This window comes from Ochotona princeps, chromosome 26 (assembly GCF_030435755.1).
Source record: "Ochotona princeps isolate mOchPri1 chromosome 26, mOchPri1.hap1, whole genome shotgun sequence".
NCBI classification, from domain to species: domain Eukaryota; kingdom Metazoa; phylum Chordata; class Mammalia; order Lagomorpha; family Ochotonidae; genus Ochotona; species Ochotona princeps.
Genome location: NC_080857.1, coordinates 2,172,475 through 2,190,345, shown reverse-complemented (window position 1 = coordinate 2,190,345; position 17,871 = coordinate 2,172,475). Strand labels below are relative to the sequence as shown.

General features: G+C 59.9%; 1 protein-coding gene across 1 annotated transcript; it reads right to left on the bottom strand.

The window, feature by feature from the left end:
- Positions 1-11,784: 11,784 nt before the first annotated feature.
- On the bottom strand, positions 11,785-16,755 carry RTL1 (retrotransposon Gag like 1). Its single transcript, XM_012926699.3, has 3 exons — positions 16,654-16,755; positions 15,894-16,443; positions 11,785-15,569 (listed from the first exon to the last, which is right to left on the bottom strand). The coding sequence occupies exons 1-3, from the start codon at positions 16,753-16,755 to the stop codon at positions 11,785-11,787; spliced, it is 4,437 nt and encodes a 1,478-aa protein (XP_012782153.3).
- Between the last annotated feature and the right edge of the window lie 1,116 nt (positions 16,756-17,871).

The window sequence follows — 17,871 nt, the reverse complement described above, 5'->3', positions numbered from 1 at the left end:
ACAAAACCAATGACAGCTGTGCTACTAACGTGATGAAGGCTGAGTGGAGGGCATCTTGTCTTGTGGGGCCGGGTACTCTGTGCTGGGTGCTGGGTGCAGAGGGCTGGGGTTGTAGCCCTGAGCGATCAGGCGCCCTGCAGGGCAGGTGGAGTCCTACGCTTGGGGTGTGCTTGGATCAGCCAGCCCTGGTTCCCCTTCTCATGGTCTTGGGCTACTGTGTCTCTTCTAGAAAAGGGTGTCATGGCAGACTCCGAGGTCCTCAGGGAAAGGGGTCCCTACAGTGCCCCACGGAACACTCCTCCAGCAGTAGTAGCCTTCTTCTCACATGCCCCAGGGGCTGGGCAGGGCCTGTCACTGGTCAAAGAGTTGCCATGTTTGAGGTGGTCCAGCCTGCCTGGACCTCTGCAGCCCTCTTTCACTGCCAGCACCCTGTGTGGGCCCCGGAGATGGGGCTGGAGGTGTGCAGGCAGAGCTAGGGGAGGCCAGCCTCGTACCCTGTGGTGGACAGGGTCAACGGAGCCTGGGAGACAGTCTCGGGCTGAGGGTAGGTGACTCCTGCAGACTGCACAGCTGGCTCTGCAGGGATGCTTGACCTGCACCCCTCCCATGGGGAGGACAAGCTGACTGTGGCCTCTGCAGCTGACTCCCTGGCCATCGCTACATTAATGGCCGCTACTACGAACAAGAACATGTCCTGTCCTTCCCCCCGACCTTCCTCTCCCCTCTCTCCTCCTCTGTCCTCCGTTCTTTTCTTCTTTATCCCTTCTGCTTTCTCCTCCTTCCTCCTTCTTTCCTCTTCACTCCCTCCCCCTCTTGCCTGGAGAGCAATATAAGCAAGTTCCACTACGAGGGCACAGTGTTCCACTGTGAGGACAATGTAGCACAGCCCCTTTGTTGGGCAGAAGACCCAGTGCTGGCACCGCAGGCCTAACCCAGCTGTGGAGATCTGATCTGAACCGCCAGTGGAGATGGATGGTACTGAGTCCTGGTCCAGGAAGCCTGCAGTGTGTGCTCTGCTTAGCTGAGTCCTCTTCAGCCAATAGGGGGCCAGGAGGACCTGTATGTGGTGAGACGAGCCAAGCTGAGAAGCTTGGGCTTCCAAATGAAGCCCCCTCCTCATGCTGCAGAGCCACGGATCCCAGTCCAGCCTTTCAAATGGGCATTGGCACCCCCAAAAAGCAAGGGCCCTTGATGTGCCCAACCCCCGTCTGCAGCCTCGCCAAAGCTCAAGTGCCCAGAACAAGGTCCTCCATTGTTTTCTGGAGCTGGTCGGACTTAAAGGCCTCTGACAAGGATTCCCCTGCTCGTGCAGGGCCACTGATGAAGCTCAGCCCTCCAGAACCAGGTGCCCAGCCCTAGCCACAGCCAGATCTTAGTACCAGACAGAACTGAAGCCCCACCCACGACAAGGAGATGGCATCCAGAAAGGGAAGTGGCCTTCTTGACTTGCCAGAGCCAGTACTGCAGCTCAGGCCACTGATGATGCTCAGGCCCTCAAAGACCAGGACTTTCTCCCGTCCAGCTTCTGCCAAGCTCACGGCTCCATGACAAGGACTTCCTGTGGTAGAGCCAGCACCCTCCTGTCCAGCCTCCAGCCAAGCTCACAGCTCCATGACAAGGACTTCCTGTGGTAGAGCCAGCACCCTCCCGTCCAGCCTCCAGCCAAGCTCATGGCTCCATGACAAGGACTTCCTGTGGTAGAGCCAGCACCCTCCCGTCCAGCCTCCAGCCAAGCTCACGGCTCCATGACAAGGACTTCCTGTGCTAGAGCCAGCACCCTCCCATCCAGCCAAGCTCACAGCTCCATGACAAGGACTTCCTGTGCTAGAGCCAGCACCCTCCCATCCAGCCAAGCTCACAGCTCCATGACAAGGACTTCCTGTGGTAGAGCCCACACCCTCCCATCCAGCCTCCAGCCAAGCTCATATCTCCATGACAAAGACTTCCTGTGCTAGAGCCAAATTGCACATGCAACCTGCAGCCAAGTTTAGCCATTCAGAAAGTGGGGCCTCCTTTATGTTCTAGGACCAAGACCTCAGCCCCAGCTGCAGGCAAAGTGCAGAGGTCCAGACAGAGGGACCTGGCAGATGTTCTGGAACTGAGGTGGTCTGCTGCCTAGCAATGGCTCAGGTGTTCAGAACTGGTGAGAACATCCCGCAGGAATGGGTGTGGCCCAGGTTTGACTGAGACTGGAAAGAGCTGAAGATGCCTGCTGCCCAGCCCTAACAAGGTGGCCGGCCCTGTAGCGTTCCCCACCGGGAACACAGAGAATGCCGGATTTTGGCAGTAGGAGGACACACAGGGAGGGCCGTGGCAACCACATCGTCCTCCCGGAGAGGATGGGAGGCCACAGCGGAGTGCTGGTTTGGTGTTGGATTTGCATCTGGCCGCACCCCAGCCTCCACCCTTGGGACAGCCAAGTTGGCTGGACCCTGGAATGTAACCCAAGCTAGTTTCTGCGGCTTAGCTCCCGTCCCAGCAGAAGGTGCTAACCACCCACTCACCAGCCTTCCTGAAACTGTGACCTCGAGGCCAGCCAGAACTGCTAGTTTCCTTCCAGCAATGGACGTTCACTGAGGTTGGGGTGCTGGGCAGCGCCAGGCCATCAAACATGGCTGTGAACACAGCTTCCGTGGCAAAAGAAGTCCCCATATTCTTGGCCACGTGACCACGTCCCTGATGGGGCTGTGTTTGGGGCTGTGGTCCTGCTTTGGGCACCTTGATGCCATCTTTTGTCCTTCAAGAACTCAGTTGGCACCAGACTCTTTTCTAAGCTGGAGGACACGGCTGTGGGAGAAATGGGGTGGAGATGCTGGCCGCCCCCGACACTATAAGAACCCCATGTGAGGGAGCCACGGTTGCTGTGAGAGTACTTTTGGCTGTGCGCGTGGACTCTGAAGACTCTGGACTGGATGCGTTGGGGGAGGGGCTTCCAAGAGACTTGAGCTCATCCGGTGGGCCATGCAGAGACTGTGCTGCAGAATGACTGAGTATTCCACTGGATCCTGCAGAAAACGCCCTAATCATGCCAGCGTCATTCTGGTGACATTTCCTGGAAACTCATTAGGATCTAAAACCATGCACCAGAGAGCTTTTATCAGTGACTGGAACCGAGAGCGGGGACGGAGGGAGGGAGGAATGCACTGGAGAGTCCTGCCCCGACTCCTCCCTTGCCCCCTACACGTTGGGCCGAGGCAGTGTAGGAGATTTCCAAGAACAGGAAATGATTAGACTCACTCCCCACCAACTTCCTAGAAATCTCCGTTCTGGAGTTTGAAGCCTGGATGCAACATGGGGGAGGCTGGCCTGTGAGGAAAAAGACATGAGCTGTACGCCTACAAAGTTGTCCACAGGAGTGGACCCAGGGTGGACTCGTCCCATGGGCTGGGTCATCTGCTGCAGCCCCTGACTCCCTGCAGGTTAGAGCGGAGGTGTAGCCCTCCATGGAGCTCTGACTTCCACCTGCATCTCCAGTCTGCAGGGGCTGGTCCCGCCTCTGGCCTGGGGAGTGGGTGTTCTCCATCGGCCTGTCGCTCAGCTGAACCCAGTAGTGCCAGGCAGTGGGCCCCTGAAGCAGCAGAGGCTGGTAGTTGCCACAGTCAAGAAGATTCAGGGAGGAGAGGAGCAGGGCTGCAGACTCCCTGGGCACTCCCAACGCACCCAGCTTTCAGAGGAACCGGGGGACGACAGAGACGCGGGGGCTGCAATTTTCCTGCAGATGACTGTAATTGTCTCCTCTTATCCTCTTCGTGACTGCCACTTGGAGCTGGAGCCTGGAGCAGGCAGGCACAACCAGGGTTGCCCCTTGGGTTAGCCCCCTGGCCGGCAGCCAGGCTTGTTTCTGACTGGATCTTCCTTGGAAGACACCGTGGACTCTGCCCCATCCCACACCTGGCCTTGCCGCATCATGTTGCCCAGGACAGAAGAGGAAAAGCCAGCCCGGCCAAGCCTCCCAGGGTCCGACAACACCACTTGGAAAGCAGCTGCTGCTCTTTAGACGCCATGGCTCCTGCAGGGCCCATGGCGGGTTGGAGCTGGGACAGAAGGATGGAAGAAGCAGATCGGGAGCCAGCTGCCCCTGCGAGCCTGAATCCAAGGCTGCGGTTACTTTGACTGGGGAGACCTGTGCCAGCCCCCATAGATGTGGCCCAGGCCAGCAGCTGCTCTTTTGTACCCCAGCTGCCCTACGGCATTGAGCACAGCATTGCTCTGGGGGAAGGGGCGGGGTGGCGGGGTGGGGGGCCTGCAGGGTGTCTGGACCCTACCCTATATACCTGCACTTTACAAAGCACTTTATTTGTTTGCTTGGTGTTGGCTGATGGTGGAGGAGTGAGTGGAGATCCTGTGTGTGGGCAGGGTGCCCTTCAGTGAGAGGAAGAGACTACAGGACAGAGTTCTTCAGGGAACACTCTGCTGGGGAGATGCCACGGCCAGAGGCCAAAATTCCCCTGCCCTTCTGTTACTTAGCCAGCCTAGAATTTACCTCTCTTCACTTGGAGTTAAATGACCCCTCGAAGGGTCAGAACTTGGCTAGGAGCCCCCTGCCTGCCCCCATCCCTGGGCTCAGCCACCAACATAGTGTTACTTCTGGATTCCCCGGGGGCCTGGCAGCCTCGTGTGGGGCTCCTGCCTGGGCTAAGCTCAGGGTGCCTCTGCATGTCCGCATGTGTGTGTTGCCGTGTGGGTGTGCATGCGTGTGCCGCTCTGCCTTGCGTGCATGGGTGTGAGGGAGACAGGGAATGAGCAGGGCGTCCCGAGTTTTCATTGCACGCCTCTTCCTCTCCTGGAGTTATCCGTGCCACAGCCTCTCTCACCCCTACCTGGGCTCAGTTCACCCCTCCTCTGCTTTCCACCCCCTTAATCCCCACTCCCATGACCTCTGTTCAGCAAAGCAGATGGAGTCAGACCTGGGCCTGTGTGTGTGTGTGTGTGTTGGGTTGGGTGGTGAGGGGAGTCACTCATGGGCCACTGAAACCCCTCCCACCGGCTCTGCCCAGTCTGCTTTCCTTCTGTGGCCCACATGGGTGCCCTCTGCCCAGTATCTTCCCAGCTCCCGCCTTATGCCTCTGGCTCTGACTGCCTGTCTTGAGGTCCTCTCTCCCTCACACCTGTAGCTTCTGGGGCAGCTCTGATGCATGGGTTTGAGCCGGGTGCAAGTGTGTCCTGTGCCCAGGCTCCCCAGGCTGCCCAGGCCCTGAGGGGACCACCCAGGCTTCGGCTGCTGCACCACGCCCTGCCCAGAGCTTCAGATCCAGGCAACGCCGGCCACGCTGTGCTCCCAGCCTCCAGGTTAGTTTCTTCTCTTACCATCCAGGCGTTGCGTCCACCAGAGAATGCTGCTCTGGGGGTGGAGGGGATGGGAATGCTGGTCTGTGCAATGCATATGAACACATTGATGTCATCCATCAGCATCCATCTAGAAAAATGTGTGTTTGGCCCAATTGGCCTGCCAGTGGGGTCTAGAGTGGACATGGCCCATGAGCTCCAAGGTTTGGCCCCGTCTGTGTTGGCCATGTGTATGCTATTGGTGCTGGCCAGTTGTGGCTTTGTCGCTCTTGTTATAAGCTGGGGTGAAAGTGTTGTTGCTGATTTTAAATGGGTCTGGGTAGGGGGAGACCTACAGCTTCCTAGACTCCCCCCCTCGGGGGCTGCAAACAGAGATCTCTGCCAAGGCCGGCTTGAGGGATGTCCTGCAGGGTGGGGGTGGCAGGGAGCGGTATCCGCTGCTCCCCACTGGCAAGGCCGCTGTTACCCCCCCGGGGGTGGGTAGGGGCACCGAGCTGGACCGGCTGCTGCTCCGTGTTCCACCTGAACCCTCGGGGGGTTGCAGCGCCAGCACGTGGGGCCTGGCCTCTTCTCGGTGGGGGAGGGGGTGGGAGTGTCAGTCTCATGCACGATCTGGACTCCATCACCATGACTCCCACCACCTCCATCCGACCTGCCATCCCGGCCACAGCATCCCACCTCTGGCCGGGCCCGCCTCCATCACCTGCCCGCCTCCATCATCCTCGCCACGGGGCTCACTCTGGCCTCCAGGGCCTTGTACATGGTAGGCTTTCATTCCTTCGTCTGCACGTCCGGTGAAGGTCTACCGTGTGCCAGGCCCTGCGCCAGGCATCGTGTATTGGACGTTGCCCTTGGGAGCACGCGCGCCTCGGGGGATGCACACCAGTCGGACGGCAGGAGAGCCTGGGCCAGGGCGGCCCGGGAACGTGGGTGCGTGGAAGCTGTGTGGGGTGGCTGACAACAGTCTGGAAGGAGACTCGGTCCTCTGTGTCTTTCTCCCAGGAGCGCAGGCCCTGCTGGGCAGTGCAGTTGGCCTCCTTGCCCTGGCTTGTTGGTCTCTAGCTGGAAAGGGGGATAGGGAGCGGGAGGGGTGGGGCGGTGATCCAGGATGAAAAGTGGGTTGTAAAGCCCATCCTGACACCCATAAGGGAAGTCTCTGGGTGTCGGGGAGGCAGCCAGGGGCCTCAGGTGATGAGTCCCCTGGGATGTGCTGTGGAGGAAGGGGGTGATGTTGCTTTAAGGACTGGGCCATGCTTGGGGTCAGAGACTGGGTCCACGGCAGGTGCCTAGATGGCTGATGGATTTCCCAGAGACCTTGGGGTCTACAGGGACACAATGGCCTCTGTGATTCCCCCTTCACTGTAACACCCAAGGTTGTCCTGGGAGAGCCTCACCTCTTGTCAGCTGGGGGACACACTAACTTTCCCCTTATCTATATCCCATGCAGCCCCTCCCCCACCTATGTGTCACACTAGGCCTGTCTCCTGTGTCATGGCCACTCCTCTGTTTGTATGTGTCACGTGAGGCCCTACACGGCTGTAGGGAGGCCCTCCTGTTTAGCATCAGCTTATCCCTCCATAGTCATCCAGAACCTCCACCTGCCATCGCAGTGTCACCTAGAGCCAGTCTCCCCAACTGTGTGACACCAGCTTTTCCATGCTCTGTGTCACATGGACTACCAGTCTGTGGGCCATGAGCCCTGCACTCACATGTCAGAGATACAAACACATCTTACTGCTGTGTTATAAGAGCTCATCCTCCTTGCTGTATCATACTCAACTCCTCCCCCATGTCACACTCAGCTTCTCCTCATGTCACACTCAGCTCCTCCCCCATGTCACACTCAGCTCCTTCAGCTCCTCCCCCATGTCACACTCAGCTCCTTCAGCTCCTCCCCCATGTCACACTCAGCTCCTCTCCCCATGTCACACTCAGCTCTTCCCCCCATGTCACACTCAGCTCCTTCAGCTCCTCCCCATGTCACACTCAGCTCCTCCCCATGTCACACTCAGCTCCTCCCCATGTCACACTCAGCTCCTCACCCCATGTCACACTCAGCTCCTTCAGCTCCTCCCCCATGTCACACTCAGCTCCTCCCCATGTCACACTCAGCTCCTCCTCCATGTCACACTCGGCTCCTCCCCCATGTCACACTCAGCTCCTCCCCCCCTCCCCCCATGTCACACTCAGCTTCTCTCACTGCATCACACTTGGCTCCTCCCCCCATGTCACACTCAGCTCCTCCCCATGTCACACTCAGCTCCTCCTCCTGTATCATGCTCGACTCCTCCCCCATGTCACACTCAGCTCCTCCCCATGTCACACTCAGCTCCTCCCCCATGTCACACTCAGCTCCTCCCCATGTCACACTCAGCTCCTCCCCATGTCACACTCAGCTCCTCCCCATGTCACACTCAGCTCCTCCCCCATGTCACACTCAGCTCCTCCCCATGTCACACTCAGCTCCTCCCCCATGTCACACTCAGCTCCTCCCCCATGTCACACTCGGCTCCTCCCCCTGTGTCACTCATTCTGCCTCACCTGTTTTTTGTAGTTTGAGTTTCACAACCTGAGTCTCATCTAAACCCGTTACAAATTGCAAAATCACTCCCACACAGGCCTCTTGCACACACAGCATACACATGGCCATCTTCCACATGTGCTTCCCACATGTGTTTGTGCATCCCGCTCTTTCAGGCCATAGTCTGCTGTCCTGCAGCCGTTATCCTGTGCTCTGTAAATGGAGTGGACTTGGTGTCCTGAAGTTGTTTGTTTTCTGAAGCCTCTGGACCGTCTATATGGGGTGCATGCGAGTACGTGAGGTTGTTTGTGTGCATATGTTTCCCGCTGGCCTGGGGTGGTGCTGAGAGCCTCCTGGGAGTGGGGGAGGTTGTTCTCCATGCTGTTGGCAGAGGTGGATCCCTGCTCCTAGCACCCTCTCAGTCTCGCATGTCTCTGTGGGTTTCAGTTGATTTGCAGTTCCGGGAAGCCATTGCCACCATCAAGCAACGATGTTCTTGTGATTCCCTTTTGAGGAGGCTGGAGCCTCAGCCGTCCCCTGCCCCTACCACTGTGTGTCTCGGAGATGGCCCCCGAGTCCTCCCTTGGTTCCTTGAAGTGCCCGGTGCAGCCCATTTCACAGATGCACACGAGGAGCTACAGGTGTGCCTCTGGGGAGCCAAGCTGTGGGGAAGCAGAGGTGGCCCGTGAGGTGCTCTCAGGACTGTGGGTGGGGCACAGCCGGAAGAGGCAGGGATGGGAATCATGGGTGTGCTGGGCAGGTCCCACACACTGCCTGGGCTGGCTGTGCTTACTGCACTGCTCTAACCACTGGCCGCAGGTGTCCTGTGCATGCCCGGGAGGAGGGTTGCAGTCCTCAGTCAGCAGTTGGGTGGTGGGAACGGCAGTCATCCAGCTCCTAGATGATGCCTTTCTTCATCTCCTCCAACCACACACAGCCTCCAGACTGTCCTCTGCACCCTCGACTGCAGAAGAATGTGTCTCCAAGCTTGCTGCTGTCCCGCCGCCTCTGCCCTGCATGCTTTGGAGGGTGCTGCTCTCTCCTTCCTCCTTCAGCTCCCCTAGTTTCTGGAGGCAGGGCCTGGGGCTGGGTCATCTCTGAGGCTCCCTCCTTGGAGGGGAAGGTTTTGTCCCCCCAGGGCAGGGACAGTCGCCGAGGCTGGGTCCTGCTGTCCAGGGTCCAGGGGCTGGAGGCAGGGACAGGTCTGCTCTGGAACTTCTCATGACGGGAGACCAGGTCATGCTCCCACGGAGGGCCCTCAGAGAAGAGCCAGCTCCCAGGACACGGGTGGACAGCATAGAGGTGCTATCCTCAGTCCCCAGGGCTTGGACGGCTCAGGGCTGACTCCCCGCCCCCCATGGTCCAGGAGGAGGGTCTCCTTGAGGGGCCTCTGCCTCTCCCCAGGGCTCCTCTGTGACCAGGAGGCTGAGGCCCCTCACAGGCGGCTTCTCACTATCTCAGCCCATCTGGAAGCCTTTCCTGTCTCCCCATGGACTGCCACCGCCGAGGAGGGCACCCCTCTTTCCCCTCGTCTCTGTAGCAGTGGCCGTACCTCTGCTTCCCCCCCACCCCCGCGCCCCCACTCCCCGCGCATGACTGCACTGCGTTAACTGCTATTAACCCTCCGCAAAGCCAGCCCAGGCCAGGAGGGAGGGGAGAGCCACACCCACTCTTCCCGCTCCCACCTTCTCACCTGTGTCTGCTGATGTCTCCATGTTGAGTTCAGCAGCGGAAACCTTGGGGAAGGTCCCTGTGGGGGCTGTGGTCACTCCTGATGACCTTGGGACCTTACCAGATTGCTTGTGGACCCAGCAGCATGGCACCAGGAGGTGTGGAATCTGGGGGTGGAGTTGATGGCTTCTGTCTTCTCTCTCGCCTTGGGAACACCCCGTGCTTAAACCTCACCTCCGTTTCTTCCATAGCACTGGGGCTTGGGGAGGGAGTGATGCTGTGAGGTGCCTGGCGCACCTGTTGGGTGGGCCAAGGCAGAGGAGGCCTGGGGAGAGGGAGGCTGATAGGCTGGGGCCGAGCTCTACTCGCCTCTCATCTGGGTCTTGCCTTGAGCTTTGGGTGGGGGGATGACCTGGGGTCTGGCCTGGGTGCCAGGAACACCCTCAGGAGCAGGTGCTTGTCTGATGGCACCTAATGCTGTGGTGGCCGTGATGTTAGTACCCTCTGGTCATTTAATTCTTTCCTTTCTTTTCTTCTTCTTTTTTTCCAGGAGAAAAAAAAGGTTTGTATTATTTTAAACTTTTCTTTTGGAAGGTGGGAAAGGAATGACCCGCTGCTGCGGGTGATTCTCCCTGGGCCTACAGCAGCCTTTGTCTTCGGAAGCCACTAAGGGAGACATCCAGAGGGATTGGAAGCCCCTGACCTTGAAACTGGGGGTCCTGCCCATGATCCCATGGTGCTGTGGTCGGGGGTAGAGTTCTCAGGTGACTCATAGGAGACAATCAGATGCCCAGGGGCCCGAGGGGTGCTCATGGGTGTCTACTCTGTGGCCAGAGACCCCAGGTACAGTTGGGGTGGGTGGGTAGAAGGTGCTCTGCGGTCCTTGGCACCTTTGGGTACCAAGCAGGGTCTGTGATGGAAATGGCTTTCCTGAGGCCACCGGGAGGGGCGTGCAGTGTTGCAGTGCAGGCCACTGAGAGCCCAACAAGCCCCACGCTGTGGATCTGAGGGCTGTCAGGTGTCAGGGTGCTTTCACGGCCCAGAGGGCAGGGCTTCCGCGTACAATCCTCTCCCTTGGGGATTCAGAGCCCTGGCCTTTGGCCTCCTTCGAGAGGGAGTAGGGGCATGTGCTTTGGAGGTCATGGATGAGGGAATAGAGCAAGTGGGTAGCAGTCTCCAGGGCCTTGCACCCCATCGAGGCATCCTCTGCCAGGGGCCAGCCTGCACTGGGTCAGGGCATTGAGCCTGGGCTCAGGGTGTAAGCCACTGTACCCTGCTGCAGATGACCAGAGCCGGGCCTTCAGGGCTGCCTGCTCCGGATCCCCCAGGGTGGGATCTCCGTTGGAGGCTTCTCCCTGCCTGTCCCACTCAGGGTTGGCAGGATCCCTGTGCAGCCCTCTGTTGCCCCTCCCTCCACTGGTCACCACACCACATGCCCCCACTCCTGTAGCTGAGCATAAACCACAGAATCAGATCATCTTTTAATCACTTTATTTAGGTGAGGGAGGGGGAAGGTGGGAGTGACTCCTCCCCAGCGTCTGGTGGGAGTACTCTGGGCTCCTCGGCAGGGGTCTGGCCTGCACCGCCTGCCCTTCAGGACTGAGGGCAGTGACCCCCTTCGGGGTGCCTTGGGCCCCGGGCACCGGGAGGCCTGTGAGTTCAGGAAGTGGTGCTGGTACGTCAGATGCTCCATGGAGTCATGTGTCCAGGTAAGACCAGAGTTCAGGGTCAGACATCAGTGTTGAGGGCGGAACCAGACATCTGGGTTGGGGTAGAGGGAGGGGCTTGCTTGCAGGGTGGGCTGGAGGGGGCACTGCACCACGAGGACCTCGGGTCGGAGGTCGGGGCTTGGGGTGGGGGCAGGAGCACCGGTGACAGAGGTAGAACTCAGCGGAGCACCCGAGGTCAGTGTCCCAGGACGCACAGGACGACTGCGCGGCACGCCACGGCGGGCGGGGGCGTCCCTGGCATCTGCTTGCTTTGGCTGCACCTGTTCTTGCTTGCTTCTTTGTCCAGCCTTAGGATGTGTGGGTCATTTCTTCCTCGCATGGACCTCTCCCTGCCAGCTCGGGCCTGGGACCTGGAGATTTAAGACTGCATGGGGGTGGGGAGAGGTTGTGTCGCTCAAATTTGTCTGTGGGGTGGAAAGTCCCCTAGCACAGGTGGCGACACTGCTGGTTGAGGTGTTCAAGAAATTGTTGCCCTTCAGGAATGGGTCCCCCTAGGGTCCAGACCGGCAGGAGGGGCTGGGCAGAGAAGGCAGGCGGCTGGGTGGGGTGTGAGATCCAGGGGAGTATCCTGAGTTCTCAGTCAAGATCAGGGTCCTCCTCGGGGTCCCCCTCCGGCTCGGGTGGTTCCTGCTGACTCTCCGAGGTGGCAGCAGGGGTCCAGGTGCTGGCCATGGTCAGGAAGCGGCTGAGAGCCCGGGCCACTTGCTCTTGGCTGAGCAAGGTGAGGCGGCCGTCAGTGCCACGGATGTGGAGTAGGCGGTGTTGGAGGAAGTCAAGGACTTCCGGGTGCAGCAGGCTGCGTGGGCGAAGCGGCAGGGCCGTGTTGGCAGTGGCATGGGCAGTGTCCACATCTGTGTGCACGTCAGTAGTGGCAGCAGGGAGCAGGGCTCGGGGCACGTCGTTGGCCCGTGCGTCCTGCGAGGTGTCTTGCAGGCCGTCACGCAGGCCACTCTGACGGTAACGTTGCAGGTCGTCTTGCAGGGCTTCTCGCAAGACGACATCTTCATCGCCAACGACGTGCAGCTCCAAGTACCGGAAGTGGCGTGGGGGGACAGTGGTAGTGGCGGCCGAAGACCGGTCACGCCCTGGAGGGGTGACCCTGAATCCGAAGAACTCACAGAGCATCAGCCAGAAGCCAGGGGTGAAGTGCAGGCCCCGGTGGGTGGCAGGTAGCAGGGCGTGGTGTCGCCAGGGCCCAGGACCCAGGAACAGCTCCAGCAGCTCATGGGCCGGGAGGGTGTTGGCTCCCATGAGCGGGGGCATCTGTGTGAGCAGCTGCACGGCGGCGGTGGCCATGCCGCTGCCGGCAAGGAGGGAGGAGTCGAGGATGAGCCGCAGGGAGTGTCTTTGGGGCGCTGAGGCCGAGGGCGATGGCGGTGTGGGTGGCGGTGCGGGCGGCAGGCAGAGGCGGCGACGACGGGCCCTCAACAGCACGAGCATGGCGGCCAGGCCAAGCACGCTCTTCCAGTACAGCAGACCTCGGAAGAAGTGCAGGACCACCGCCCTGATCTGAGCCATGCTGAAGTGGGCCAGGAAGCTGTGGAGGATCTGGTGGGCGGGGATCAGGGCCAGGAGCTCGCGGGCCAGGTTCTGCTCAGCAGCTTCATCCTCAAGGTCGGGCATGTCTTCATCTTCCTCATCGGTGTCATGGGCATCCTCGCCGTTGCCCGAGGGGCCCCTTCGGGACCTCCTGGCGGCAAAGAGCAGCAGGGAGCGTGGGGAGCGTGAGCCCCGGGGGTTGCAGCCGGGTGGAGTCAGCTGGGACTGGCCTTCGCCGTCCTGCTCAGGCCGCTCCATGACGTCGAAGTGAAAGTGGGAGAAGAAAAAGACCCAATGCCCCGGGAGAAGTACGGTGAGCCTGTCATTATTCAGAGAGGCGAGATCCTCTGTGTTGAGCAGGATCATGATGGGCTCCTCGGTGTTCTCCAGGTAGCGGCACCACACCACGAAGGCAGCCCGAATCGGAAGGAGCCTCATCTCCACGGCCGAGGCCCCCAGCTCGAGGGGGGACATGGGGCGCGAGTAGAAAGCGCAGGGCACTCTCTTGCCGGTTTGGTCGTCGATTTGGATCAGGGAGGCGTGCAGCATGGTGCTGGTGGCGCCCGTCTGCAAGTAGAACTGGTGCTGGGGCTTGGGGTGATGCAGCAGGGGTGCCCGGCGGAACGCCCGCCGCAGGCCATCGAAGGCCTCCTGCTCGGCCTCACCCCAGTACAGGTTATTGTGGTCGTCATAGGCATCAGCCAGCAGCTGCCGCGCCAGCGGCTCGGCGATGACCGAGAAGCGCTCCACGAAGTGCCGGTAGGGGAGCAGGAGCTTGAGGAAGCCATGGAGGCCTCTCCGGGAGGTGGGCTGGGGGTAGTCAGTGATGGCGCTCACTGTGTGCTTGTTGAGCTTTACCCCTTTGGGGGTCAGCACAAAGCCCAGGAATTCGGCCGTGTGCCGGTGGAACTGGCTCCTGTCGAGCGAGCAGTAGACATGGTGGTGCCGGAAGCGGAGCAGCACCTGGCGCACATGCTGCAGGTGCTCCTCTTGGCTCATGGAGAAGACCAGGACCTCCTGGCCGGAGGAGAGCACGAAGAAGCCTAGCATGTCCTTAAGGATGAAGTGAATCACCCTCTGGGGGATAACGGGGTCTGGGGAGAGTGGGAAGGGCTGGTAGCTCTTGGCGTCTTGAAGCTCCAGGCCGAAGGCTGCTCTCCACATGTCCTCAAGGCGGGGCAGGCTCACGCTGTCCTCCACCACACTGCCCCGCAGCTCCAGCCTCGTGAACCACACTGCCCCGTGCAGCTGGTCAAACAGCTCGGGGATTAGCTGAATGTAGTCTTGCCTGTCGGTCAGCATGTTGCGTAGGGCCCAGCACTCGTGCCGCTGCCTGGCATGCTCCCACACCCTAGCCCCCACGGGCTCCCGTGGCACGGCCAAGGGACACTCGCGCCGCTGCCTGGCTTGCTCCCGCGGTGCGGTGGTGGTGGCGGCGGCGGCGGCGGATGGACACCCGTGGAAGGGGCCGCTGCGATCACTGTCTCCAGCCTGCTGAAGCTCAGAGGGCTCTGGTTCAGAAAGATCATCGGATCCGTCTGAGCTTGGCTGGTCGGAAGTCTCCTCATCTGCTTCCCTCGGGTTAAACACGTCGGCCAGGTCGGAATATGGGGATGGCAGGCCGGGCAGCAGGCTCATGCCGTGCCGCTCCAGGGCAATGCATGGCGGGGGCGGACGGAAGCAGTTCTGCAGACAGTAGGGGGAGTGGAAGGTGCAGCGGCCTTGGATCCAGTCGATGTCTGGGGCATGGATGCGGAGCCAGTGGATGCCCAGGACCACAGAGAAGTTGGGCGAAGGTAGGATGTCAAACTGGATGGACTCCTGGTGGTTCTGGTGGATGCAGATCAGGGGCTCGGTGTAGAGCCAGACGGGCTCGTCGCCAATGAGCGAGCCGTCGGCACACTGCACAGACTGCGGGTAGGGCTTCTCATACAGCTCCACATAGTGCTCCTGTGCGAATTTCTCATCCATGAAGTTGCCTTCCGCCCCCGAGTCCACGAGGGCCTGGACCGCCACACTGTGGTAGGGGTTCACGCGCACCATGAGCAGCAGGAAGAGGTGGGCTCGGTGGACAGCGGGGTGGCCTTCGCTGGGCAGCCAGCTGCTCACCATCCACCGCTCTGGGGCAGGTGAGTCGATCCAGGTCAGGTTGCGTGGGCGGGCCTCGGGGGGCAGCCTCAGCACCGCTCTGTGCTCGGCCAGCTTTTCTTCTATCTGCAGGATGAGCACGACCAGACTGTCCAGGGAGTCTGGCTGGGGAACCCGGAACAGGTAATGCCTGATGTCTTCATTCAGCCCCTGGCACAAGTGGGCCTGCAGGACTTCATCTGGCCAGCGCAGGATGGGTAGCAAGCTCTGGAACTCGGTGATGTACTCGGTGGCTGAGCGCTCCCCTTGCCTGATGTTGAACATGGCATCTTCGGCCACACGCAGGGATTGGCGGTACTCGAATACTTCTGACATGGCCTCCAGGAAGGCCGGGAAGTTGCTCATCAGGGGGCTGTTTTGCTCCAGCAGGGTCTTGGCCCACTGCAAGGCCATACCAGAGAGGTGGCTGAGCACAAAATGCACACGTTGCTGGTCGCTGCAGAACATGCGTGGGCAGCTCTGCAGGATGAGCTGGCAGAGCACGATGAACTCGTGGTATTCCCTGCGGTCGCCCGAGAAGCGCCGGGGACTGGGCAGGCGGCCCGCTGCCATTCCTGTCACCAGGATCTCTTCTGCCACTCTTTGTTGCTCAGTGAGGTCTTGCATGCGCAAGTAGAGCGAGATGATGGACCGTATCACAGACATCGCTCCCACAGGGGCACCTTCTTCCTGGCCTCCGTCTTCGCCCTGGCCTTTGTCTTCGCCCTGGCCTTCGTCTTCGCCCTGGCCTCCATCTTCGCCCTGGCCTTCACCCTCGCCATCGCCCTGGCCTTCATCTTCGCCCTGGCCTCCGTCTTCGCCCTGGCCTCCGTCTTCGCCCTGGCCTTCACCCTCGCCTTCGCCCTCGCCTTCGTCTTTGCCCTGGCCTCCGTCTTCGCCCTGGCCTCCATCTTCGCCCTGGCCTTCGTCTTCGTCTTCGCCCTGGCCTTCACCCTCGCCATCGCCCTGGCCTTCGTCTTCGCCATCGCCCCGGCCTTTGCCGTCACTGTTGCCCTCGCCCTGGCCCTCCTCAAGATTCTCTTCTCCTGGCTCTTCCAGGTTGGTGTCACCATTGCCCCTTGGCCCTGCCTGCACTCCAGTCAGGTTTACTGATGCTTCTTCCATCCTCTCAGATGACTGATTGCGTGGATCCCCCTGGCGTGAACCATTGCATGACTCCTCCACGTCTTGGAGTAGGTCATTGGGTGGATCCTCTATTTCCTTACGTGGGCCACTGGATGGCTCCTCCATGTCTTGGAGAAGATCAGTGGGCAGCTCTTCCAGCTCCTCCTGAGGGCCACTGACCGGCTCCTTCCTTGCTGGGGCCAGGGCCGGGACCGCTGCCTGGGCCATCACCTCCTGTGCTTCGCTGCCAGACGCCTCCACGGTGGTGCCGCATGAGCCCTCGGAGGACTCCATTTGTTTTGATGATGGATTGTTAGGCTCCATCATCGTCTCAAATGAGTCTTCAGAGGGTTCTAGCGTGTCGTCGGTGGGAAGTGGTACCTTCCGAAGATGGGTAAGGTCACGATGCGCCTGCTGAGCCGCTAGGACTCTGGCAGTCAGAACCTGGGGGGGAGGGCATGGGGAGCAAAGGCAGCGATCAGGGTCAGGTTGTCAGGCACAGGCTCTGAGCTCCTCAGAGTAGGACAGGGAGCCACCAGGAAAGGCTCCTCCTGTGTGTAGCTCATGGTCACCTGCGGGAGCTGCCCTGGGGATGGGACCTGCCTAGCCTGCCCAGTTCATGGGTGTGAGAAATTCACAGCTCATAAATCGTACAGTGCCAATGACCCAGAGCGGCTGCTGTGGGTAGGCAGGCACCTGGCCGGAGGCATAGCTGCCTCCTTTCACCCTGGCACACATGCCCGGCCAGTTCTTCATCGCTTGTGTGATTTCCCCGGAGCTTGGTGCTCCGTGCCATGTGAAGCTACCCCTGCCCCCTGAGGCCAGTAGTGATTCTGCAGCCAGGCCAAGCTCCTGGGGTATGCAGGGGTCTCTGCTGCCCCCATCTTGGGTGGACAGGGAGAAAACAGGCACTTGGTCCCTATCTTGCTGCTTGGGTCAGCAGCCCAAAATAGCTGTTGTTTCCTGCCCCAGGTTCCAAGGGGGCATTTGTGAGGGCAAGGTGCTGCGGTCTGGGCTCCTGGGTTTTCTTTCTTACCTCTCCACATCAGACAGCCTCTCGGGGGACCGGGTGTTAGGTCCTTGTGCAGCCCTGACTCGATCCTCCCTCATTTCTGGGGTGGGTGATTGTGCTTGGTGGACGGGGCCTGTTTTCCATGCTGCCCATCTCTGAGCTGACAAGACTTTTAGAGTTTCCCCATCTTCCTTTAGGGTGCGCCCTCTTTAGGGGACTTGTGAGATGCACATGTGCCCCTTGTGTTTCCCCAGCAGTCTATCCCCATCCCTGTGCAGTTACTCAGCCCGTTGCAGCCAGGAACCCCTTCCCTGGTTCTCCTGGTGGGTATTCCCAGCAAGGGGCTTGGGGTCCCGGGGGTGGAACGGGAGTGTGGAACGGGCTCTGTGAGGGGGTCTTTGTAATCTGATTGGCTTGGGGGTTTGGGTGTTCAGGGATAGGAATTTTGAGGGGACTGAGGCTAAATTTAAAATGATTCTCTGGTTGAGTTATTATTATTATTGTAATTGTTAGCATATTTCCTCTCTGCTGGGCACAGCAAGTCCAGCTGTGACGACCCACTGGATCCCTGCTTTCACACTCCCGTTCCTTCTCCATGTTCTTGACCCCTGGGCAAGCTATAAAAAAGCGTACATTCCCTTACATAAACCTCCTCTTTGGCCAAAATCCAAAATTCCCATCCGACAGGATACGCGCTTGGGGTCTGCTGTTACTCAGAGTGAAGTGCTCTCTTGTGAGCATGACAGTCATCCTGATGAAAGGCTCTCACTGTCTACTGAGCATCGGCGACGGCCAACCCAAACCTTTTAGCATCAACACATCTGACATGTAAATTCACCAAACCACTCACTGGCTGAAAT

What these genes read in the sequence shown, in the direction of transcription:
- RTL1 (XM_012926699.3), bottom strand. Translation starts at nt 16,755, where the DNA reads ATGAAGAACTGGCCGGGCATGTGTGCCAGGGTGAAAGGAGGCAGCTAT. An exon ending in CGCTCTGGGTCATTGGCACT is followed by an intron (nt 16,444 to 16,653) that starts GTACGATTTATG and finishes CCTCCCCCCCAG; the next exon opens with GTTCTGACTGCCAGAGTCCT. An exon ending in GAATCTTGAGGAGGGCCAGG is followed by an intron (nt 15,570 to 15,893) that starts GCGAGGGCAACA and finishes GCGAAGACGGAG; the next exon opens with GCCAGGAAGAAGGTGCCCCT.